A 26,547-nucleotide genomic window follows, 5' to 3' on the forward strand; every position below is an offset into this window, starting at 1 on the left:
GAAGATTATTGCATACTTTGGATGCCTTTAGTATTGTATTACAATTTAGAAAGAAATAAAAATCAGGAAAGACCATGGAATTAGAAGGTGTGTCCTAACTTTTGACTGGCATGGTACAAATGTTAAGACAATCATAAATGCTGCTGCCACCTATTTGCACATTTTCCCTCAATTTTTTTTTTTATATTTTATTCTTGTTTTTCTATTTGCAAACTTTAATATTTACATTTTTTTAGTGTTGCTTTTTTTTCGCTTTAATTTTTATGTGAGTGTAATTATAATTTTTTTTTCTGTTCATTGGCAGTCGTTTAAGGATTTCACCTTGCATGGTTGTTTATGTGACAAATAAAATTTTATTTTGAATTTACTTATTTCATTATTTATTTATCTAGCAAACTGATTTAGTGAATTTATCTGCAAACAACCGCACGTTTTTTTTTCCACCTCTGTGGTCTGTTAGCAGTTAAGAGCCGCAATATGCAAATAGCTCTGCATAAGCCTTACTGACATACAAGCTGTCATTCTTTTGTTTCCCTTTGTATATTGTGTGTGTAAGTGTGTGTATGCGTGTGTGTGTGTGTGTCCAGGCCTTGACTGGGTCACTGAGTAATTAGTAGTCCAGGTGTGAGCTCTTACAGTTTCCAAGGAATCCCAACTGAATTTTCGTGTATAAGCAAATGAGTTACACACACACAGGGGAAACCCCACACACACACGCCCACACACTTATACATAAACACCCCCCCACACACACACACACCTGTCTTGAACAATTGACTGAATAACAGTTTTTTAACTGCATGACATCACAGAGAGACGTTCAGTTTAGCAGCTCGATGTGTGTGTGTGTGTATGTGTGTGTGTGTGTGTGATGTCAGCACAGGTCAGACTGGACTATGACCTACCAATACTGCAGTTTAAACTCACTCTCACTTTTTACCCCAGTCAAGTTCACAGGAGCACTGAATGAGATGCCAGAACTCCGTGAACTCATGCACTTCTGCGAGAGGCAGAATTGGTTGCGACTGACGGCGACGGAGCCAGCCCCTCCTGTGAGAGCTGAGCCCCAGGTGTCTGAGTGCATGCCCCCGCAGCAGCTCCAACGCACCCCTAACACTCCTTTGTTTGCTTTAGCTGATATAAACCATTGTCACCTTTATGTATTTCTCTTCGGATTCCAAAAATATTTCAAATGCATCCGTAGTACTAAATGCTATGGGAATGCACAATGAAAAATTCCTTATGCCAATAAAAATAAATAAAAATAACAATTATAATTAACACACGTATTGATATATACCAGCCTGTAGTCTCTGATTGGCTGGAATTATAGCCGTTATATCACTATAATAGTTTGAGCCATCGTAGCGTTGTGATCTTGAGTGCGCGCAAGAGATGAACTCAAACGCACTACAGAGAAAGCTTCCGTGTGCAAAAACAAGTTTGAGCGTCCGCCAAATAAAGTTTGATGTGCAATAAAAAATGAAAACATTTTTTTTTGCTCAGGATTGTGGCAGGAATATAACGCCATATTTGTCTAATTAATAATTGCTTCCTTGTTGTAGTGATGTTTCTCTGAACTGTTTATGTTGAGTAGCGATCGTTCATTGATGCTAGTTAACGTGAACATGAGCTTCTGTGAGCTTTATGCCTCACATCACTGCTAACGTAAGCCACAATGCTAACTATCTTCTAAATCAAGGCTAAATCCCAAATGCCTTTCAAATCCCTGAACAAGAGAACTACTTGGTGTGTGGAAAATGGGATTCTCCACCCCTTAAATAGCGCACTAGCTTCCCATTTTACGCTATTTGGGATTCAACGCCAGGGCAGTGAGATAGCTAAGGCTAATTCTAAAGAAGATTATGTGAAGACATAAAGAGAAACTGTTCCAGACAGAGCTGAAACACGTAATAAGAATATGAAAATATCACAACCACTATAAAGAATGAATTCTTTTTAAAAGTCATTCACATCAACAAAGATGTTATTACATACGGTTGCCCTTAAAACTCTTTGTTCTGCTGTTTTTTTTTATTTTTTTTTATCAGCGTATACAGTATACTGTAGGTCTCAGTATTGTGACTTGGATATCTTTTTTATCAGTACAACCTAGGCAATATGATAAACTGAATTTATAACAAACCATACAAACATGATTGAGCAAATAAATAAAAATGAGTCACATACTGTAGGCAAAGAAGTAGTACAGATACACATGATCACGTGTTTATTTATTGTGCATGACAGAAAAGAACAAAAGGAAAAAGAACGTTTTGACTCCGTTAATGGCCTCCGAGAAGTCCAGATGTCACTCCATGTGATTTGTTCCTGTGGGGCCACGCAACAGAGGAGGTGGACAGGACGAAGCCTCGCACACTGGAGGACTTGGAGGCATGAATTTGAGGTTCTCAGCGATATCCCAAACCACTTCCTTTAGAAGCCTGTGCATTTGTTTCCCGGCCGTTTGTGGAAACTGGTCGAAATGTAAAGATTTTATTTTATTTTCCTATGTAATAAAGTATATGTACAATCTCTACAAATTGCGCACTAGTTACTTTTCACCCGCCCTGCATAATAACATGCTGACACAGGGGTTAAAAAACTAGGTTTCTCAATCCAACATGGGGTCATACGAGGTCCGAAGTGTGATTGTAAGAGCATTTTATTTACTATTTTACAAAATATTGTCTCACTACATAAAATAAAAATAAATAAATAAATAAATAATTAGGGCTGCCAATATTAATGCGCTAATGCCTGTGATTAATCTAGATTTTTTAACGTGTTTCTATTTTTTTTTTTCATCAACGTACTGGAACAAAACAAAGTAGTACAAAGTCGTAATAGTTCAAGTAAGAACTTGGACACACACACACACACACACACAATTCTACTATATAATTCCTATCAATTATGCAGCTACTACTTGTGTAATTTGTTTTTTTTTTTTTACATTTGTTTATGATTTACAGACACAATAAAATTAAAACCTCTGTATCTGGACATGTATATCATGTTACAGAACACTAAAAGTCTGAGTGCACAGTGCGCTATAAAATATGTCGCTATAAAAATTACTAAGGCTCAATAAAGATCAATATGAGAAAAGATCGACATGGATTTTTATAACATGATGATTACTTAACAAAGCTTCAAGACTGCACAAGCTTTTATTCAGGTGTAGGATGTAATACCAGAGTGGAGCCACTGGGGGCAGCAGCATTAGCAGAACTGATACTACTGTACCGCATTATAACTTTTCAGCTACATAATGGTGATCTCAGATCTGTGTGCATGGACTTTGCATGTTCTACCTGTGCTTGTTGAGATTCCTGATGATGAATGTTAAGAACAGTGATTTTTTTTTGTTGTTGCACAAATTAATGCTGTGAACAAATTTGACCCTAATGGCTTCACATAACCTAAACACACTTACTGGGCTGTGTGTGATAATGGCAAGTTTAACATGGATAATAAAATGACTGAGGAAACACCACCAGGTGTGCTGAATGGAAATTGGTGTAATAAAAAAATCTTCTAGATGAAAGTTTGGATAAAAACACAGTTGTGTGCTTGAGCTGCCTTCAAGGGGAACTATTTTTTCCAAGCATCCATTACTAGTAAGACACTAAAAAGGCTGTGAAAGTGAGGCAGTTGGCAGAAGCTCCTTTTATCGCAATTACTGAAGACCACTGGACATCACTAAGTAACATTAACTACCTCAGTGTAATAGCACATCTAATCAGTGACAAATGGCACTCTGGGTGTGTTAAAAGCAAAATCCTGACATTTCTGCTAAAGCATGTGCTAGCCGATTGCACTAGATACGTTTAGAAGAAGATGATGGAAATGGTCACCACTATAGGAGCAGAAGGGGCTCACAATATAATTCCAGTGGCAAGGAGTTTACAAATTAAGAGTTTTTCCATTTATCATTAATTAAATTTTAAATGTTAATGTTTGAGATATTAAAAAACTGAGCTGTTTCCTCTAACCAGGTTGTCATACATTTCTTCATTCCAACACTGAACATTTAAAATCCAAGTAAATCTGACTATTTCAAAATTGCGATTAATCGTGATTAATCACAGACTGTGACAGTGATTAACTAGATTAGATTATTTAAAGGATTAACAGCACTAACAATATATATGCTGTTTTAAATGAAAGAACTTTGAAATCTAGTTCTAAGTGAAAACTGTCCCCTCTGTCTGCTGTGTGTCACAATGAGCTATAGAGTCTCCAACATTTACAGGTTCCTCAAGAAACACAACATGCTAACAGTCAACGTTCAAGAATTCTGTCAGATATTTTAGGTATAAGAACAAAATTAGTGTGCATAGAATCGAACACCAAAAGTTATTTACACTGTGATGAGGAGGTGATTGATTGATCTGATGACTCTATACGTGTTGGTTTTTTTCCTGTGGGATTCAGCTCGGTGTCCATCAATAAAATTCCTTAAACAAACAATCCATGTTTTCCCTTTATTTATTGCAGCTTATAAAGTATGCCAATGAGTCAATCATCTGTTTTCCCAAGCTGCGAAGATAAGATAATGGGGGCGAAGAACACACACGCACACACACACACACACACACACTGGAACAAAACCAAGAAAGTAAAAAAGTGTAAAGTTATACATGCGTAGTTTGAGTAAGAATTTGGACACACACATTTGTTTATGATTTACAGACACAATAAAATTAAAACCTCTGTATCTGGACATGTATATCATGTTACAGAACACTCACATAAAGTCTAAGTGCACAGTGCGCTATAAAATACGTCGCTATAAAAAATACCAAGGCTCAATAAAGATCAATATGAGAAAAGATCGACATGGATTTTTATAACATGATTACTTAACAAAGCTTCAAGACTGCACAAGCTTTTATTCAGGTGTAAGATGTAATACCAGAGTGGAGCCACTGGGGGCAGCAGCATTAGCAGCGTTAATTTGAACCGCTTTTTAACTTTTCAGCAGTGTCGGCACGATTGCATAGTGGTGATCTCAGATCTGTGTGCATAAAGTTTACATGTTCTACCCGTGCTTGTTGAGTTTTCTCCAGTTTTTTCAAATAGTCCATAGTGTGTGTGTGTGTGTGTGTGTGTGTGCCCGTACCAAGCGAGATTGGCGCCCTCTCCGTGTAACCTGCCTTATGCCCAAGGTCCTCTGGGGCCTCCATGACCCTTTATAAAGATGATGGATGTTAAGAGCTGGGATCAGTATTTGTCTTAAAGAACAAACACACCCACACGCACAAAATGAATGACTAATTCTTATAATCTATTTTTATGAGATCATAAATCCAATATTTTCAATTTGTTTTAGTTGTTTTAATGCACCCACTTTAAACCTTATGTTACATTATATTCAGTATAGAAAAAGGGATGACATTGTTCTGTGGTATCAAGTCTAGTTTTTAGAGCTTAGGTCTCTGTTCTGGCTTATAAAGTCTGTTTACATTTGCAGTACATAAATAAACAAATATGTTATACAAATGATTTCTCCACAGGGTGGCGCAAGGAGTTCAGCCATAGTTGGAGACTTTCCCATTCTTAGCCTTTATCACTTATATAAAAATAAGTCATAAGCTATAAAAAGTAAAAATGCATTTTGATAAGCTAATAAATTAAGTAAAAAATTCTATAAATAACCTTTTAAATATTTTTAATGTTTTCGTTGTAATTTTTTCACAACTGTTAAAAACTAATTACAAATAAAAAAGACAATAAATAAATAAATAAATAAAGGCAACCTGGTTATTCTTCATAAATCTAATTAATATTTTTGAATTTCCCTCAACTTAATTTTCTTAAATTAATAGTTTTTTTGAAGGAATAAATGAATTAAGCAATCAAACTATTTCAAAACTCAGTACGAGGTAAGTTTATATGCATAAATCTTTCGAAGTAACATTTATCAAAAAAAAAAAAATTCTGTTTCTCACCCAATATCCAATGATGAATTAGAAAATGTATTACTTCTCAAATCAAGTAGCATCAAAAAAGAAGTTACAGTTACTCTTTTCCGTAACTGATATTAGTTAATGAGTTAATAAGGGAGTGTCGATACCTTTGAGTTGAGTCTAGAAAGTTTAAGCATGTTACCACAATTTTCTCCATTTACTCCTATTTTTAAACAAATAACTGGGTCGCATCACGATCAAAAAATATACCTTAGTGCACATTCACTGTATGAGTTCAGGGCACAATGTTACAGTATCTGTAATAGAAATTATTTTATATATCATTTCTGCATTATTATATACAAAACTATTCACTATTTCCAAACATACTTTAAAAATGTATAAAAATAAATAACATTACAAATGAATATTTGCATGCCTGTAAAGAAAGCAACAACATATTAGACATATGGAAACAAAAACCTAATGTTGGCTTCTGGGTTTTGCATGAAAATAGAAAAAAGTGAAGGTGACAAGGTTACTGGAAGAACTCTGGCACAAATCTGTTTCTAACTTAATTATTTTCAAACAAAAATACTAAAAAAGTGCTAAGTTTAGAAGTTCCTTTTTATGTAGAAATGTTTTCAAAATCATCTTCGCTTATAACATTTGTTTTTGTATGTTCCAAAGAAAATCTCCTTTTTATTTTCATGCAAAAACCCACCCATTTTTCCCAACCTGAAAAATGGTCTATCATGTAATATGTTGTATGTTTCTTTACAGGCATGCAAATATTCTACTGTAATGTTATTTATTTTTTTAATTAGTTATTTATGATAATGGTATGTTTGGAGTAAATGTTTTTTTTTTTTTTTTACATAATAATACAGACATGATAAACATATATAACAAAAATTGTACAAAAGATAGCATAGTGTCTTTTATTATATTATATTATATTATATTATATTATATTATATTATAGATATAATGTGGCAATTTTTGCACAATACTGTATATGTAAATATGTAAAATTGCATTTTGCAAGCCTGAATAAAATTTTTTTTTGATTGTGCTGCTGTATTTTCTCCTACCTCATGGAGGCAATGCAGGACAGATCTCTCTCTCTCTCTCTCTCTCTCTCTCTTTGTGTGTCTAATATCAATAACTCTTAGACTCAATATGTTTAATACTGTAAACATAAAAAAAGTGCAAATTAATGGCTTGTCTTATTGGTTAATGCTGTAACCAATGTTATGCTATAAATGACATTATACAATACAATCATTTGCATCCACTATAATTTTTTTATGTATCTGAAAAGTGAAATTAAGCTTTAATTTGTCACATGTACATTGCTGTACTGTGACATTCCTTCTGTAGCTGGGGTCAGAGCACAGGGTCAGCCATGATACTGCATCCCTGGAGCAAATATGGTTGAGGCCCTTGCATAAGGGCCCATTAGTGGCAATCCAACTGCGGCTTGAACCTCCAAACTTCCGATTAGTAACTCAGTGCCTTGAGTGTTCTAGAATCAATCATATATAGTATATTTATCTTTATCATTATGTTTTCAATTCCCATTGTAATTTCGTTACTTCTGGTTCCTACTCTCTTAACATGACCGAGACCAACAAGACCATCTGAAAGGGTGTCTAAGGTCATGATAGGAAAAGCCTCAAAAGACTCTTTCCTATATGATTATGTGTCTTTTAAAGATTGAGTATTGAATTTTTTGAGCCTCTAATATTTTGCTGCATGCATAAAAAATTAACTTCCAAAAATATATTTGATGAGTATTATTTGAGATTCATTATGTATTCAGTAAGTATTACCCAATAATAAATAACAAGAAATAATGTGTGTATGTTGAAAAATTAATGCTCTGATACCTTCTGGTTCGAGGAGTCCAAGTTGATAAAACTCAAGTTTCCTTGAACGATCCACCCAGAGTGTTTTCAGCGAGAGATTAAAGTCACCGATTTATCGCGGTTATTTATTGCTGTTTAAAGCTCTTTTTCCTGTCGCAGCTCAGCCTGAGTAATTTAGAGCCGATGGCTAGGGACTGAAAATAGCATCAAACAGAAGCGCTTCTCCTTCGTTTTCTTTTTCCCACCTGCCCTACAGGCTCTGGCGTGCACACACACACACACACACACATGTTCATCGGCACATTTTATAGCACGGTTCAGCGCTATTTTATCCTGTCAGAGGGTTTTGTTTTAAGTTTTTGCACTGTCAGCAGCCATGGTAACACCAACATGTCTTAATTGGAATGACTTCACCCACTTTTTAACTTCAAAAAAGTAATGAAGGTACAGTCTTTGAAATAGACGTATCATGCTTTAATGCTTTGAGGAACAACTTGGAGAAAATTCAAATGTACGCTATGTCCCTTCACTCTATATGTAGTCACTCAGCACAGACCTGTTTGATGGCTGAAGTCAGCTGTTTAAGCTTTGAAGCTAATAGAACTAATCAGTAGTGAAATCCTAGCTTGCTGGAAATTTTTTGCATTAGCTTGAATATCATATTAATGATTTGTGCAAACATTGACGTCAAGGTAGTGACGGAGGCTAGTGACTTTAGCTAGCTGTTTTTACTTTGTCATGTGATGCATCAGCGCTTTATTCTGTCTTTCTTTTCAGCACTTTCGCCTCTTCGTCTGTATGATTCGTGCTTGTCATCTTGCAGATAACAGCTTGCTGCATTGCTGCCAGGACTAAGAGTTCAGGGTATGCACCAACGTCTTCACACCTACAGTACTGTATATGATGTTGATCCTAGCTCCTGGTCTTTTGTTTTAAGGAGCTACAACAAAACCTGTATCTTATTCTATATTCTTCACAACCTTTTTTTTCCACTAGTATCCAACACTGCTACTGTACCATAGTTGTATAAAAAAAAACTTGTTTTTCTTCCTGACAGTTATATTAAAAATACATCACCAACCAGAAATTAGGGCCAAAATGTAGTACAGCTAAACACATAAGAAATATTTAAATATTTAATGTGTTCAATCGCATTCTTTTAAGATTATACGTTAAAAAGATGTCTATTAACTAGACTCACAGATCTAGTGTATACTTAATACGTTTCCGCAGTCGAACTACCTTTTAAAGGTTATTACAGTCGAGGATTTCTTTATAATTTACTTTCACCTAATTTTTTTTTTTTGTTGCTGTAGACGTTTTAGCAAACACATCCGAGGCGGGTCGCATTACAACAGTGCATCTTTGAAAACTATCTTAATCATCAAAGTTTATTCAGTTCACTTCAGTTCTTTGGTGGATTTCCTTCTTTCACTAAACTTCCTGCTCGAGAGAGCGTGAATAGCCTGAGGTGAATACAGACAGGTGAGCCGCTTCCTTTTTGTATCTTAAAAGACTGCCAATGCTTGGCGGTAGCTTTAAGTGTTTGCATTTGTTTGTGTGTGTGTAGGTTTCTACGCTGCCTTCCCCAGCAGGTGGCTGAAGGTGTGGACTGTTTGCAGAGCTGTGGTGCCTTGCTCACAAATCCCTGCTTTTAAGCAGCACAGATGTGCCTCTCTTGTCTCTTCCAGAAAACGGGGCTTCGTCTTAAATCACAAATTCAAGACCTAACACTTGGAAATGTTTACCATGTAGTAATCTAGAAGGATGTTATTTGGAACATGTGGATTTGATCGTGAAGGGATTGTTAAATTTGAAACGCTAATTGTTTTCACGTTAAAACTTGTGTGATGTAGACCATAATAGCAGACTGTGTTAAGTGCTACCTGATGTCAGGACTCTAGCTCAAGCTGGGATTTACAGTACACTAGGTGACTCGAAGCACATTTTAAGGATCCTTACTTGTTACACTGGAATGCTACTAATAAAATCTTGGATGAAATTTGTAACAAACTGTGATAAAGAGCATAATCCATGTTGGAATGTCCATATCAGACGATTCTGATAAATAAATATGCTAAACCTGTTTAGAATTATAACTGTATATTGTTTTTTTCCCTTTCACAACAACAAAAATGTAAAATGGCTACCAGGTAGCTTGTGATTAAAAATCATGTTAAATGCTAGCAAAACATTGAAAGTTAAATAGCGAGCTAGCTTTGAAATAAGCTGCTCTTACTGTTTTTTTTATTACTTGGTTAAGTATATACGAATATAACAACAAATCATGGCTGTTTTAAGTATTTACAGGAATTTCTTTTTTGACTATTGTTTAACTATTCTGTATACTTCCTCCACTTTAATGAAAATTAGCTAGCTTTGTTTAATTAGCTAACTTTTCAATAGTTCTATAAAAAACACAAGATATTAAAGATACTGTAGCTAAACATACAGTAAGTAATGATTTCAACCTGTAACTTTAATCTCGATGAAATATGATTTTCAGCTAGATAGAGTGTGCAAACTTTAATAAATTTGTAAAAATCACAATTAACCACAGTTTCCTGATTCAGTAAACATATTTAAACCTCAGATAGCTATGTTTAGCTAGCTAACTGATTATTAGTTTTATTTATATATATATATATATATATATATATATATATATATATAAACTATATAAACTTTAAAATACTGATTTCACTTTAGTATTTAAATCTAAATGAAATATGATAAAGTGCTTAATCTAGCTCTTCATCTAGTATGCATAATTAATTAATACAAATTATTCAATATTTATTTCCATTGCAAAACACACACTCCTTTCAAATGTCTAAAACTCTGCCATATTAACTACATAGTGCACTAGGGTAAACATATGTTATATTTTTAATATACCATGGTGTCAATATGACGCACTTTAGCACTTTCCAGGAAATAGGGCGTAACGGACATTATTTTGTTACTAACAAAGGAATATGGACTCTGCTTTCATCTGCCCTATCTTGTCTTTCTTTCTTAAAGAAAAAAAAAAGAACTTGGATTTCTATTTAGTAAAATTAAATATGAGTTGAATCAAAAAGTGCATTAAGTACAAAATAATTGTATATACAAAAAAATTCCATTTATGTAATAAATGAATAGAAAAATTGCAATTGGCTTTAAATTAATTTTAAAATAAATATTTCTTTGAATTATTTACATGTACTAAAGATTTCTTTTGATTACACATCTGTTTGTATACTTTAGAAATTTTCTTCTTGAAACATCTTTCTCCACATCAAAACGTTTACACATCAGACACGCATAAAATTACCAGAGATGAAATTACACTGCTCTGAACGCTGTAATTTAAGAGAGAAAGCCTGTGCATGAGTGTATATGTGTGTGTGTGTTCATCACAGCTCTCCCCAGGCTACGCAGTTACGAGGTAGAAAGAGTGTTTGATGTCATGATGAGACTGCAGGTGCTGGCAGGGAATTGTGTGTGTGTGTGTGTGTGTGTGTGTGTGAGTGAGTGAGTGAGTGAATGAGTTCAGAATAACAAAATCTTTACAGAAGACATGTTTGTTTGGCAAATGTTAATCAATTCATGTCATAAGTTTGAGACGTTCGAATCAGATTTACTGTGTGTTTGTGTTTGTGTACACACAAGGGTTCCTCAAATCGTTCTTTGTGTAGTTCAGGGTTCTAATCCATCTCTTGGAGTGAATTGTTTTTCTATGACATCAGCTCCCAAAGTTGTTACTATAAAAACAAAAATATATTTGAATAATAGTTGTTTTGGTTTAATGAGTTGTAGTGTGAAGTTGTAGTTTGTGTTTTAGTGTATTTGGTTAAGCTGGAAGTGTGTGTGTGTAGCTGTAGTTTTTGTTGTAGTGTGTTTCAACAAGCTGAAGTTGTGTGTAGTTGTAGTTTGTGTTACAATCTTTTTGAATGGTCTGGAGTTGTGTGTAGCTGTAATTTGTCTTATATTGTGTTTTTGTAATCTGTAGTTTGTGTTATAGTGTGTGTTTATAGCTGTAGTTTGTGTTATGGTGTGTGTTTATAGCTGTAGTTTGTGTTATAGTGTGTGTTTATAGCTGTAGTTTGTGTTATAGTGTGTGTTTATAGCTGTAGTTTGTGTTATAGTGTGTGTTTATAGCTGTAGTTTGTGTTATAGTGTGTGTTTTAGCTGTAGTTTGTGTTATAGTGTGTGTTTTAGCTGTAGTTTGTGTTATAGCGTGTGATTTAATAAGCTGGGGGGTGTGTTTATAGCTGTAGTTTGTGTTATAGTGTGTGTTTTAGCTGTAGTTTGTGTTATAGCGTGTGTTTTAATGAGCTGGGATGTGTGTTTATAGCTGTAGTTTGTGTTATAGTGTGTGTTTTAATGAGCTGGGGGTGTGTGTTTATAGCTGTAGTTTGTGTTATAGTGTGTGTTTTAGCTGTAGTTTGTGTTATAGCGTGTGATTTAATAAGCTGGGGGTGTGTGTTTACAGCTGTAGTTTGTGTTATAGTGTGTGTTTTTAGCTGTAGTTTGTGTTATAGCGTGTGTTTTAATGCGCTAGGTGTGTGTGTTTTTAGCTGTAGTTTGTGTTGAATGAGTTGGGGGGGTGTTTATAGCTGTAGTTTGTGTTATAGTGTGTTTTTAGCTGTAGTTTGTGTTATAGCGTGTGTTTTAATGAGCTTGGGTGTGTATTTATAGCTGTAGTTTGTGTTATAGCGTGTGTTTGAATGAGCTGGGGGGTGTTTATAGCTGTAGTTTGTGTTATAGCGTGTGTTTGAATGAGCTGGGGGTGTTTCTAACTGTAGTTTGAGTTATAGTGTGTGTTTGAATGAGCTGGGGGTGTTTATAACTGTAGTTTGCATTATAGCGTGTGTTTTAATGAGCTGGGTGTGTGTGTTTATAGCTGTAGTTTGTGTTATAGTGTGTGTTTGAATGAGCTGGGGGTGTGTTTATAACAGTAGTTTGTATTATAGCGTGTGTTTTAATGAGCTGGGTGTGTGTTTATAGCTGTAGTTTGTATTATAGTGCGTGTTTGAATGAGCTGGAATTGTGTGTAGTTGTAGTTTAGGTTATAGTGTGTGTTTGAATGAAATGGAGCTGTGTGTAGTTGTAGTTTTTGAAGTGAGTGTGTTTCTGAAGGTTGTAGTGGTGTAATAAGAAGGGTTGTGTCACAGTGTGTAGTTGTATCATGCATTAATACGCTTTAGTGTGTTATAATGGGTTTAACGAAAGTGGTACTGTACCATTTTCTATGGTAGTGTAATGTAGTGTGTATTAGTGCTTGTACTTTTTGTGCGTTTTTAATAAATGTGTCTTACAGTATATTGTATGGTGTCAGTGGTTGTGTGTTGATGTGTGTAGATGTGGTGTGTTTTAAAGAGTTGTAGTGTAACAGCATATGTAATGTATTGTTGTAATGCCGTCCTAAGGGGTGGTGCGTTGTAGTGTGTAGTTGGATTGTAGACAGTGTATTCAATTTCTTCCCCCTTCTTCATCTGCCTGAGTGTATGTGTGTGTGAGTGTGTGTGCGAGAGAGAGAGAGAGAGGGAGAGAGAGAGACCTGGCTCCCTAGTTGGGGGTGTGTGAAGGGCGGCTCCACCCATCTTCAGAGCTCCAGCCAATCAGAAAAGATGTGGACACTTCTATTACAATAGGTGAATGTCTTCTAAATGAGATGGGAGGGAGACACACACACACACACACACACACAGAGACCTGCGCTCCCTTCTTAGTCCTTCACTCTGGATTTGGATTTGGAGTGACAGAATAAATGTGCAGAGACTTGGAGGGGAGGCTCAGAGTTACTGCGCCTGCACACACACAAACACACACATACACACACACACACACACACACAGACAATTCTGCCTTAATAGCACAGACACCTTAAACAATCACTCATACAGATTTACAGAGTTATCAACTCACACACTCGTACACACACAACCACACAGACACACACTCATGTTGCGGGAGTTGCTGTTGGTGTGTGTGGTGGGCAGCGTGGGTGCAGCCGTGGGCGCAGACGTGTGTCCCTCCGTGTGCTCGTGTCAACAGGAAGGAGCGCTGCTGATCACAGACTGCTCCGAACTCGGACTATCATCCGTCCCTGAGGATCTAAACCACCTCACCTCTTACCTGTAAGTACACACACACACACACACACACACACACACACTACATCCCTTCACATGCACACTGCATCTCTACACACTCCACACCTGCTCCACTGGAATCTCTCTCTCAGTCTTTCAACTCTTTGAAGTCTCTTTCAGTCTCCATCTCGCACTCCTTTAATGTTTTTCTTAATATCTCAATCTTTCTTTTTCAGTCGTTCAATCTTTCAAATTCCTTCAGCATCCCTCCTCTGCCATGGCATCTCACACTTATATCACTCTTTCTCTCCATCCTCTATCTCTCTCTCTCTCTTTCTCTCTCCCTCGTTCATTTGCTGGAAATCTTTCTCACAATCCGTTTTTTTCTGAAAACTTTCCCTTGATCTTTTTCCATCCCCGTCTCCTCTTCTCTCCATCCTTTTTCCATTCGCAATTTATTATTTTTTTTTACAATCCCTCTATTTCTATTTCTTTTTGCATCTTTTTCAGGGCCTTATCCAGCCATCCTCTCTCTTTTTCTCAGTCTCTCTCTTTCTATATCTCACATTACTCATGCTGTTCATCTTTTAGTCTCAGTTTCTCAAAGTCTTTCAGTCTCTTTCTCGCTTTGATCCCTTTCTTTCATTCTCTTAGTCTCTTAATGAATGATGATGGCTTTCTAAATGTGTTCCTCTCTATCTTTCTGTTCCTCAAACTCTCTCTCTCTCTTTCTCTTCGTCTTCTTTCAGTAACGCTCTTTCAGTCTATCAATCCTTTAATCTCTGTCTCTTTCTTAGCATCACATTATTTCAGTTCATGCCTAACAATCTCTCTCTCTCTCTCTCTCTCTCTCGCGGTCTCTGTTTTGACCACGTGCTGCATGTTGCTGTCACGCTGTAACGTCAAGCAGACCCGAGCCCGTTCAAGTGGTGTAATAATGTATCAAGCCTCGTATGCAGATGTGATGGGTCACACGATCCATGCGCTCAGCAGATCAGTTTACATGAAACGAATCGGACAGAAAACAGCTGGAGCGGATCGGAGATGAGCTAGTTACCGGACACTCGAGGATTATTTCTTAAGTGCCGCTTTAAGTGCGTTATTAACAGGACGGACATTCTCCATGCCTGTGTATTTCATCCTACACACATGTGTGTGTACGTGCGTGTTCCTGTGTGTGTGAGGGTGCTCTCTGATGGGAATGTGTGCGTCGAGTATTGAGTATTGAGTTTCTCCGTGTCAGCTGGACGTTAGCCCACGCTAAGCGCTAAGCCACGCCAGATGGTCAGTGATAGTGAAACGATGACGCAGGAGGAGTGAAATGTTCCATCATAAAAAAAGATTTTAAAAAATCTTTCGGCTCACGTGAACGGATAAATGAGCACAAGTTTTGATCAGGGTGTAAACACTTCCACCCGTCATTTAACGTCAAAATAAATAACAAGGCATGTTCACGAAGCTGTCACATGACCAGCGGCACGTGTCTCGTTTTTGTATATGTTGTGGTTCGGGATTTATTTATTATACTGTATAATCACGAAACTATCAGACACACAAAATAAATGAACATCCTGATTTTTTTATTTATTTAAGGTCATATTGAGAAAAAGAAAAGTGTTAGAAATAACTGTCGCTCAGATACAATATGCAGTTATATATTAAAGGTGCAGTTGTATATTAAAAAGGTTATTATAAGTTTGTATTATTTAAATGCACTCAACGGTGAAGTTTGCAATGTTTAATGTGTTGTTTTAAAGGTGCAGTTTTAATCTTTTTTTAAAGGTGCAGTTTGTAATATTTAGATGCGTTTAAAAGTACAGTTTGTAAGTTTTTCAAAGTGTTTAAAGGTGCAGTTTGTATTGGTCAAATATTTTTAAAGGTGCAGTTCGTAATGTTTTACTGTGTTTAAGGGTGCAATTTGCAATGTGTAGTTGCTTTTAAAGAAGCAGTTGGTAATGTTTTAATGTGTTTAAAGATGCGGGTTTAAAGGTGCTGTTTTTAAAGTGTTTACCCGTTTTTAAAAGCTGCAGTTTGTAATGTTTTAAAGTCTATTTCAAATGTGCAGTTTAAAGATTGTAATAGCTTGCAATGCTTTAAACATTACTAAAAGGTGCAGTTTGTAAATCTAAACAAATTTTAAAAGTGTAGTTTGTAATATTTGAAATTAATTAAAAATATTTTAAATTAAACCTTGGCATATTGGAAGGTACTGTCGCCTTGCATCTCCAGGGTCCAGGTTTGATTCCCGCTTTGGTTTGCATGTTCTTCCCTTGCTTGATGGGTTTCCTCCCACAGTCCAAAGATATGCAGATTAGGTTAACTGGCCATCCCAAATTGCCCGTGATAAATTGGCACCCCATCCAGGGTGTACCCCGTCTCATGCCCTAAGTTCCCTGGGCTCCAGGCCCACCGCCACTCTCTCTGAATACAGGATAAAGCAGTATAAACAATGAGCGAGTGAGTGACTGAGTAATTGCTACTCATATATGAATACTTTGATCAAATAAAACCAGATAATACAAAAAATTACTTCATATAAGAATATTATGACTCACCATATTGCCATGCAGAGATGGTGAAATTCCAACTTTTAAACAGCGTGATGCACAGTATGGTCATTAAAGTCACGTCTATCATAAAGGACATGTCTTATGGTGTCTTATGGGATGACTTCAACCAATCACAGGATATGACGATGAACTGAAGGGTTTAATGTGATTAATGTGAAGGGCATTTTCATCCTGGTTTCAACGCAATGAAATATTTTTGGAGAGATTTTGCAGTGACCGTACTCTCTATCACCATCAAAACACCAGCTGAGGACTTGCAGAGTCGATGCCAAGGCACACTGAAGCTGTTGCGGTGGCTCAACGCCTTTCAGTTGGATTTTTGTTTTCATCTGTTGCTTAAAACTGTAACTTGGTTGTGGTCATCTGGCAGGAGAGATTTTGTTGATGTCAATCCTTGGAGTGCAATGTTAAGCAGAAACGATGTCACTGACAGGATATCATTTAGCATTGAGCTGTATCGAGCTGTCATCTGCACAGCTCCACAAGCTGGTAAAGAGGTCTTCTTTGGCTGCTGATTGGGTTCCAGAATGGCGTCGATATTGCTGAGCGATTACAGAATCACACTGATGGGAACAGCAACTTTACTGTCGACAAATGTAAACATTGTGATTTGCCACCGAGAGGCGGCAGGAGATCTGAGCAAAAAAATACAAAAATTTCTTTGAACTCTCTACAGAGGAAAAAAACTCCTGGCCTCCAGCAGCAGTACGTACTGAGCTGTGTTAATCACACTGAATAAGACCTTTATGCAACTTTTCCAACTTAACATGACACATTTCTGAGCCCTAATTTATCATTAAAATTTATGTTTAGGTTGCAAATTGCCCAGCGAGCACCAACAACCCAGAGACGTCCATGAATAGGAATGCTGTCTATGTTGTTTTTGGTCAAGACATACATGAAATGAAAATAGCCAATACACAGCTATGAGTTCTGCTATCTGGGTGGCCATAATGTGGAGATCATGTGATAATAATAATATGTTAGTTTTTTTTTTTTTTTTTTTTGAGAAAAAAAAATAAAAACATTCTTAAATCAGTGCAGTTTGGAGAATATATTTATAAAGATGTTTTGCAGTTGTCAATTTTTTTTTGTGTAAACAGGGAAGCTAAATGTACATATAAGACATCATGCAGGATTTAGGGCAAGATCTTGGTGCCTATGTAACCCTGTCATTAGCCATCCTTACTATAGTTCCTCCCATTTAGTATTAGTGAACCATGATTTAACACGTAGCATGTAGTGGGGCTGGCTCTAAATGGGTGGAGATAACTTCAAATAGGCGGTGCTGGTCCAAATGACCAATTCTAGTAGCCATGCTAGTGGGAAAAAAATGCTAGCTGCAAAAATTGCAGATGTCGGCCATATATTTGTAGTTGGTTCTGAAAAAAAAAAATCACACCCCGAAAGTGGTTGTTTGTTCTATCCCAGCAAATGTTGGTGCTGCAATGGACCCGGTTTTTCTGTCTGAAGGCCAGTGTTGAAAACAGAGAACTGGTCTGAAATTGGGCACCAGCTCTGAACTAGCTCTGCTGGGGGTACACTTTCAAATTGGTGGGGCTAACTTTAAAAGGGTAGGACTGACTCCACATGGGTGGGGGTAACTCCAAATAAGAGGGGCTAGCAGGTTAACATCTCGTTACCTTTCCCTCCCCTAACCCTTCTCTATCAAATATGTAGTTCCGTTGGAGCCAGTTCCACCCACTCAAGACCATATTTGAGACTGATGGTAAACTGTTAACACTTGTTGCATTTCCTATATTTGACCACTAGGGGCTAGACTTACCCCTGGAGTTAAATGGGTGAATGAGCACTTTCACTTACTCGTTCTCAGTCATTATCTATACTACTTACCCTGAGTAGGGTCATAGGAGGCCTAGAGACTATCCAAATGGACTCGGGGCATGAGGCGGGGTACACCTTACCTTAAATGGGTTGCGGATCCCTCACAGGGCACGACCGCACACACTAACACACTACAGGCAATTTGGAAATGCCAATTAACCTACTCTGCATGTCTGCCTTTGGACTGTTGGGGGAAACCAGAGTACCCTTTGTTCAAATCAATGGAACATTGGCCTACAACCATGAAATAGAAACTTCAAAAAAAGTCCATAACCCATAACCCTGAACCCTTGACCCTAGAACACTACACCCTAATCACAAGACCATTAAAATGTACCTGTCATAGTAATTAGAGCTGACACACTGAGCGTTCGCAGTTGGAGTTCGGTTTGAAATGGAAATACCGTACATTTGCCGACCTGCTGACGGTAAATGAGGGTAAATATTGACTCCACTTTGATGTGTGTGTGTGTGTGTGAGTAAGAGAGAGAGAGGACTTTCTTAGACGAGGGACTAAGAAAGAGAGAGAGAGAGAGAGAGAGAGAGGACTTTCTCCAAATGTTTTGGTGAAATCCTACCTTCCTAGTAAAGCCTTTTCACTTCAGCTTAGATGTTGTGCCAGGACACGGGGTTTTACACAAGTGTACACAGACACACACTCACACACACACACACACACTGGGTATACGAGAGAGAAAGACAGCACTGTTCACAGGTTTACAGGGGAAACGTCATTACTTTTTGCTTTTGCATCGACACACACACTGTCTTAACAGCTGTTCCTTCAGGACAGACTCAGTGGTTCATTTTAGGTTAAATGTCATTTATATGTGAAATGAACACAACAGAATTAGGGTTAGTGGTGAAGACTATCTTGAACTCTTTGGGCTAGAGGTCACATTTTTGTGTTTAGGTTTGGGGGCAAGGATTGATTGTTGCGGTTCACTGAGTTTCATGTTTAAGGGTTTAAGGTTCAAGGTTTAGGAAGAGGGTTTAGGGTTTTCGAGTTGAGGTTTTGGGGTTATGCTTGCATGCTCATGTATATTTTGTTCTACAGCACTGTTGAATGCTTTGAGTTCTGATAGGTCAACAGAGATAACAGGAAGGACATAAGCAATGATGTTGAGGAATGAAAGAAATGTAACTATAAATGGATAAAAAATTTGCTTTATGCTTTATTTGAATGTGGCTGTTATAAACAATAAGCGCTGCGGTGGTGACAGCAACTTGACGTTATCTGTTCATGCTGTTGGATGATTACTTTCCTTTAACAGCATAACTCCAAGTGTTTCATCCTTGCATGTTAGCTATTATAGATAGAAAATTGGGATTTAGTAATTTGCCTTTGGAGGGGACAATGGCTCGGGGGTTGTCCTGCACCTCCAGGGTTTGGGGTTTGAATCTGGCCTCTGGTCTGCTTTATTGGTTTTCTTCAGTTACTGTACTCCACTTTCCCCTTACTGCCCAAAGACATACATTATACCCTGACTGGTACCTTGCCCATAGTGTATAATTGTGCCCTGTGATGAGTTGTCACATCATCCAGGGTGCCTCCGACAAAGGATAAGCGGGAATTGATGATGCAAACTATTCTTACTACCCAAGCATGGTGGTGCATCAGTGATGAAACCGAAACACTTTACGCTAGTATGCTTAAACTTTTAGACCCTTAGTGCTGCGAAATGAATTCCTGAAGTCACACATTACTGCATACTCACAACTCTCTATGTCATTTTATTAGCCACACACCAAGGAGAATGCACATGTTCACCCGCAGAGATGGCGATATGACTTCACCCCCAAACAAACACGGCAGTAATTGTTCATTTCCTCCTGTTCCCTTACCGACCAGTGAAATGAGAGCAATTATTGCCCTGTGAAGTCAGCCCCAAAATAGTCTGAGTCCATGAAGGGCAAATAAACAGCAAGACCTACCACAGACTAGTGCATCATCTCTGGGCCATCTTTAAATAAACCCAGAGCTAAAGCTTGGTGGTGGAAAAGCATCTACAGCTTCAGAGCTTCTGTGGTTGCAATTCTTATAGATATTCCGGGGTTGGATAATGTGTAATTGTTCAGCTTTATATACAGTGAAATAACTGTTCAGAACCGACTTTCAGAAGAAACCAATATAGTTATATAAATAATTCACCTCTACATACCATACATACTTTGTACTGTATGATTACGTATGTGTAACAAAAAATTACTAAATATACTGTACAAGGGGCATTGAAGTCAACCTGGGACCATTTACAGAAGACAGACAAGTACAGTATGGCGATGAGACTCTTAGCCGCAGTAAAACATGTGAAAGGTGCAACATTTTTAACGCCCATAGATCTGATCTCCATTTAGCGAGTAAAATGCCTAATCCTGGAAAATCAACAGATAACTTGTGGAAGAGACGCATCTGTCTATGGGAACTCATAATGATTACACATAATCATTCACCAACACCACTTGCACATTACAGGAACATGGCTGGGAGTCATTGCCACATCCCCCGTACAGTCCTGACCTCGCTCCAAGCCATTTCCATATGTTTGGGCCATTGAGTTCCTGGGAGCCAGGGTTTCAGATGTTTCCGATCATGGCTCGGGTATACAGAGAAAACTTTCTACCTTGATGGTATCCAAACACTGGGATAAGTGCATAAGTGTAGCAGGGGATTATATAGAGAAAAAAAAGGTAGTTTTTACTGCCATAACCATGTTTAATCATTTTGCAGAGTCCTGATTTGACTAGAAACACTTGTATTTTATAGTTTGAATCCTTCTACAAGGTGGCTATTGCACTACTGAAGGAGCAAACCTGAGTCTGGAATGCTTAGTAATATCTTTTATTTTTTAGAGCAATTTCCTGGAAAAAGAATGAAGTCCTGTGCCATATGAATGCCGCCTAAAAACTTCAAGTCTTTAAACTCAACACATGACTCAGGTCACTTCAAATATATATAGACGCATCCGAGGGCACCGTTGAACAGCTGAGCTGTTATATAGAAGATATAGAGCATCTGTGCCGAGTTCCAGGCCACACAAACCCATTTAATGCTCGAGCTGCGCTCTACGTATAAACCAATAACTTCAGCCGTCAACTCTCATCCAAACAATTGTAACCCAGTGCAAACTGATCCCTTATGTGGTATCAAAGATATGGTAAATAAAACTGATTGGCTTTGATAGAGCTCTGGGACTCTGAAGAACCTGTGAGTCCAAATCGCTATGGACCCAGATCAGGGCTGAAATGTTCTGATAAACGTTGAGAGTTTGATGAGTGACACATGTTAAACAAATTACATTCGCTGAGCTGATTGCAGACTTCACCATATGACATTAGAGCTACACTACTATTCACATACTTTGGCTTGACAAACAACCTAGCGTTTCTCATCAGTCAGGTCTCTATTCTGGTCAAGGTCATGGAAGATCTAAAGACATCCTAGATGGGTCACTGGGCTTCACATATCGTACGCTCAAACACACCTGGGAGAAGTTTAGCATAGGCAGGCCAGTTGGGTGGAATAATAATTTTAAAAAAGCAGAATAATACTCTCAAATTAAATTTTGGCGCTCATTAAAATTTCTCCTATCAGGCAAATTAATATTGTAACTCTACCACCGAAAAATTGCACAGCGGTACATTGGCATATAGATTTAATCCATTCAGGAGGCAAGTTCTTAAGGTGAAATTTCATATTGTAAAACACATTTTCCCATAGGAAATAATGTAAATGCAGATAATCCGTTCCAGCCACCCATAAAATCTTACCAATATTACCAACCAGCTGAATTAAATACACCTGGTTAAATTTAACTGGGTGACTAGCTTAACTAAAGTTGCTAAAGGGTCTGCTAAAATGATTAGCATTGTATGTACAGTATAAGTATCCCAAAGATCAGAGAAACCTCCGTCACACCATCTTGATCTGAGCAATGCTAATATGAATAGTATAGCAAGTAGCGGAAGGAAGGATGGAGCGAGCAGAGGAAGGGTACAGGGGAGTCGTGTTTGATTGCACGCCATGGACGACATGAACAGACTGCTTTCCTGGGCTCGAGGCAGGATCCTTTATGTTTTAATGAGGAAAATTCTGCATGTTCTTACTCGCTAATCTAATAGCAAACATTAAAGGCTTTGGTGAAAATGCACCGGAGTTATGTGTGTGGAATCTTGAGAAGTATCCATGTTAAGCTTAAATATTAATAGTGTTGAATAGATTTTTTTAAAACCTGGATAAATTGGGCAGGAATTAATTACAGGATTCCTACTTCAGGTCTAACTCGAAGCTACACAGCAAAACATTTGAAGAGAACTTCTGTTATTCCTTATAGTTCTGTCTGCTGGGAACACACCTCGCCCTTTGTGACAGGCCAAAAAATCATCTTCAGGCACCAGTTTAAACCAGACACTGTAGTTAAAGGTGCTTCAAAAATGTCAACTTTTATACTGGAAATGAAACTAAACAGTTTTGTAAGTGATGATAGGTCAATGATTGATTTTTATTTTTCATGCAGAATAGTCTGCACAAGCACATTTCTCCGTTATGACCTAGACTCAGATAGAACACAGAAAACGATGAACCGAGCATCCTGTTGTTTACCTCAGTAGTTGCCAAATTGCTTTGCTCCTAATGTGTTGAAGGAAATTTGTTGACAGGAAATGAACAACGTCCTGTTTGCTCTTTTCATGGAAAAGCAGCTAATGCATCCTTAAAGAGATCACAATTGTGACTAGTGATTGGTCATTAGGAAAAATGATGATCTATAATTGGATAATGGAATCAATAATCAATGATTATTGGGAACAATGGTGACCAGTGATTGGACAATGAACAAACAGTTGTTGGTCAAGTTATGCCATCATCACACCATACACTTCACACAAAAGGAGGAAAATACACACCAGTCTCAGTGTACAATTCTGTGTAAACTATAGTTATGTTCAAAATTATTGGCACCCACCACCTTCACCATACATGTTAACTTGCAGAGGTCAGTGTATAGACGTAAAATAAATATTATCAATAAATAAATAAATAAATAAATAAATAAACAAACAAATAAATAAATAAATATTAACAATTTGCAATTAAGCCTATACAGAGCCATAATCCCAAAAAAGGATAAATTTTAAAGATCACCCCCAAAGATCATCCTTCCAGAACTGCACAGTTAATCTGAACTTTGTCAGCAGGAGCATCAATGACATGTTGTGGTTCCACAAGAAAAAATCCCTCAAATCAGCTGTGAAATAAGGCAATGGATCAGTGATGCTTTAGGGCTGCTTTGAAGAGGGTGGTCCAGGTGGTTTGAGGAAGACTGACAGCTTCTGCTGGGATATTTGTTAACCTAAATCCTTTTTGTCAAAAAGGTCAAGAGTCCAAGTTTATCTTTGAGAATAATATTTCATCAAGATAATGATCCCAATCATCCAATTAAAATGTGGACAACATATAATAATGTCTCTAAGCACATATTATTTGCAACTGTATACTATATATAAAATATTATTACATATATATTATTGCCATATGGGTAGGTCATTTAGAAATGATTGACAATAATATTATAATCTGCTCATAATGGTTGCAAATTATCATTACAAAATGATTAAAATAATATTTGTCTTCTCCTGTTTATAGATGATTTTTTTTAATAAAATGTGTTACAATGTCTTTATAAACAATTTCATATAAAGTGCAGCCATCTGAAGCTTCACATCTTATGTGTGTGTGTGTGTCTCGGTGTGTGTGTGTGTGTTCACTTTACAACAGTCAGAGAATGAAGTGTGCATTTATCACTACTGAGCACAGTCAGCTTAAAAGTCTACGGTGATTTATCGGCAGTTCCAGAAGCAAAGCACGTAAAACATTTACAATACAGTGCAAAAATGAAAACACATGGCAGATGTGTGTGTGTGTGCGTGTGTGTATGCGTGGAGAAACGTACAGTGCACACTTACACAGGATCGGCTAAAATCCATCACTGTCCATTTGAGACTCGACGCAAGCTGAGGAAGGGCACAGGTGCAGTGTCACATTTAAGAACAAGGCCAGCTGGAGGCTATAAACCTTTTGTGAGTGTGTGTGTGTTTGTAGGTTGGGGGGGGGTGAACACCTGGGGGTCCATTGAAGAAAGATTGCTAAGCTAAGTACTAATATAAACAAATACTTCAATTAAAATGTTGCTGACATATGGAGACTTAAGAGGAAATTCAGTGAAATGGTTTTGTACGCTTATTTTCACTCTTTTATAATTACGCTAAAAAACACCCTGGGTTCAGGTCAAGCCACAGGGCCCCCCATAAAAAACTGCAAAATGGGAGAAGGCAATGTCTACGGAGTTCCTAACTATGGCTGCTTTAGAACTACTCAGGCATGGACACTTGTCTCCAAAGTCCTGTATGTTTGAGTATTGCGGACAGCATACCGTCCTCTAGTCCAGTACTCAGGCATGGTTTGACTCAAATGTAAAAGCTAGACGTACAAGAACACAGAAGTGGACCACTATTTATAATATTTATAATTATAAACACTGTTGGACTCTTATGAAATCTGCAAATGGTGCTGATTGCCTCCAGAAATATCAATATTAGTAGACAGGGGGGTTAATTCAATTATACTTATGTTTATTGGCAGCTTGTAAAGCAAATTAGTTGCACACTGCCCCCTGCTGTATGGGAGAGTATGTAAACGCAGTATGTGTACTCAGATACAGAACAATATTAGTAATGTGAAAGCTGTCCCAGGAATTAGGAGAGTGAAAAGCAGTTGGACTTGGTCTGAAGCCGAACATGAGCCCTAAACCTGCTGGTGTTAACAACGGCGTACAGGAGTTAGTGAGAATATAGTTTATTCTGAAACAAGAGGAACAAATACAGGAGCAGAAGATGAGCCAAATTAAATCTATTTTGATGCAGTTCACAATTTAGAAATGATTTAGTCACTTAAGAATAGAAATGAGTTTTCCAGGTTTGTTAATGAAGATTAAGTTTAAACTAATATACTAAACTACAAGGGGTGTTCAAATTAAACCCAGAACCTTTGATCGTGCATCTAAATAGAACAAAGTTATAAGATTAAAATCTTCCTTTATATATATATATATATATATATATATATATAATCCCCTGTTACAATAATGCACTTATCCCAGTGTTTCACTAGTGCTAGGATGTGGTACCATCAAAGCCATGATCTCTTGCTTCACGTCTTAAACGCTGGACTCCCAAGAACTCCTTTGATGGCCCAAACATGTGGAAATGGCTTGAAGCGAGGTCAGTATTGCGCACCCCTCAGTGAACTCAGGAACACCCCTTATAAAATGGCAAGCTTTATCAGTGCTGGACATTTTAACCATGTCTTTTTTTATTTGTGAGACTTTAAAGTATCTAGCTTCATGAGTGAAGCTAACTCCAATGGTAAGAAGGAGTAAGACCTGTAAAAACAATCAGGCGAACAAAAAGCATATTGCGATACTTTAATATAATAAATAAGAACCCCATATCCTCCGCCCCACCCCCAATACACCCTGTCCCTGAAACCTTTTTCTTTTCAGAGCACCAAAGTGCATGGAAAAAGTTATGATGAATGGAAGAATACAGCAGAACAGACGGTGACAAAGAAAGAAAAGGGGACAGTTGAAACTTTTGTGTGGACTTGAGATGTATTGAAACATCATGCCGTAAGCTGTGACTAAGCCGAGGCCTAATTGTGTGTCATAGTTGCACACATTCCTCCATCCATCTCTCTTTGGAGTCCCTGTCTCTCCCTTTCTGTCACTGTGACCACAAACTGCTGTTGTTAATTGTAATTGAGGCAGTTCTGTGGTGATGGCTAACCAGTCTGGCCTGTGGAGGAAACCATGACAAGCAAATTAAGAGTTTGGGGGCGAAATCAGGCCGGGCCTGTAATGTGTGTATGCGGGGACCACCCACACACTGCCGACCATGGGGCGAGAGAGATTACAAACAGGAGCTGCTCTGGTGCTGAGCCTCTGTAAGCCTCTTCCTTCATCTTTATTTTTTATTCCTGTTTCGCTCTTGACTACTTAATGCCATTTATTACAAATCTAATTAAAACATATGCATTAATAATGGGACAGACAGGCTTGATCTTAAGCCTATATATTGAATCAAATACCTTTCTTAATAGGCAGCACATGAGCCATCAAAAGTAGGGTTACGATTGCACCTAAAGAGGTATTAGCATTAATCTGGCTAGCATTAGTAGTAAGGATTATGCACTTTGACGACTCCACCCATC

At 37.5% G+C, this 26,547-nt stretch overlaps 1 protein-coding gene across 1 annotated transcript in view; it reads left to right on the forward strand.

Annotated features, from left to right (window-relative positions):
• Window positions 1-13,569: 13,569 nt before the first annotated feature.
• Window positions 13,570-26,547, forward strand: part of LOC128509954 (leucine-rich repeat-containing G-protein coupled receptor 6) — an 89,449-nt gene continuing 76,471 nt past the window's right edge. The window contains exon 1 of the mRNA XM_053481853.1: window positions 13,570-13,911. Within this exon, the coding sequence (XP_053337828.1) occupies window positions 13,736-13,911 (176 nt within the window). The 5' untranslated portion in view covers window positions 13,570-13,735. The remainder of the gene's footprint in view (window positions 13,912-26,547) is intronic.

This window comes from Clarias gariepinus, chromosome 22, assembly GCF_024256425.1.
Source record: "Clarias gariepinus isolate MV-2021 ecotype Netherlands chromosome 22, CGAR_prim_01v2, whole genome shotgun sequence".
NCBI classification, from domain to species: Eukaryota; Metazoa; Chordata; class Actinopteri; order Siluriformes; family Clariidae; genus Clarias; species Clarias gariepinus.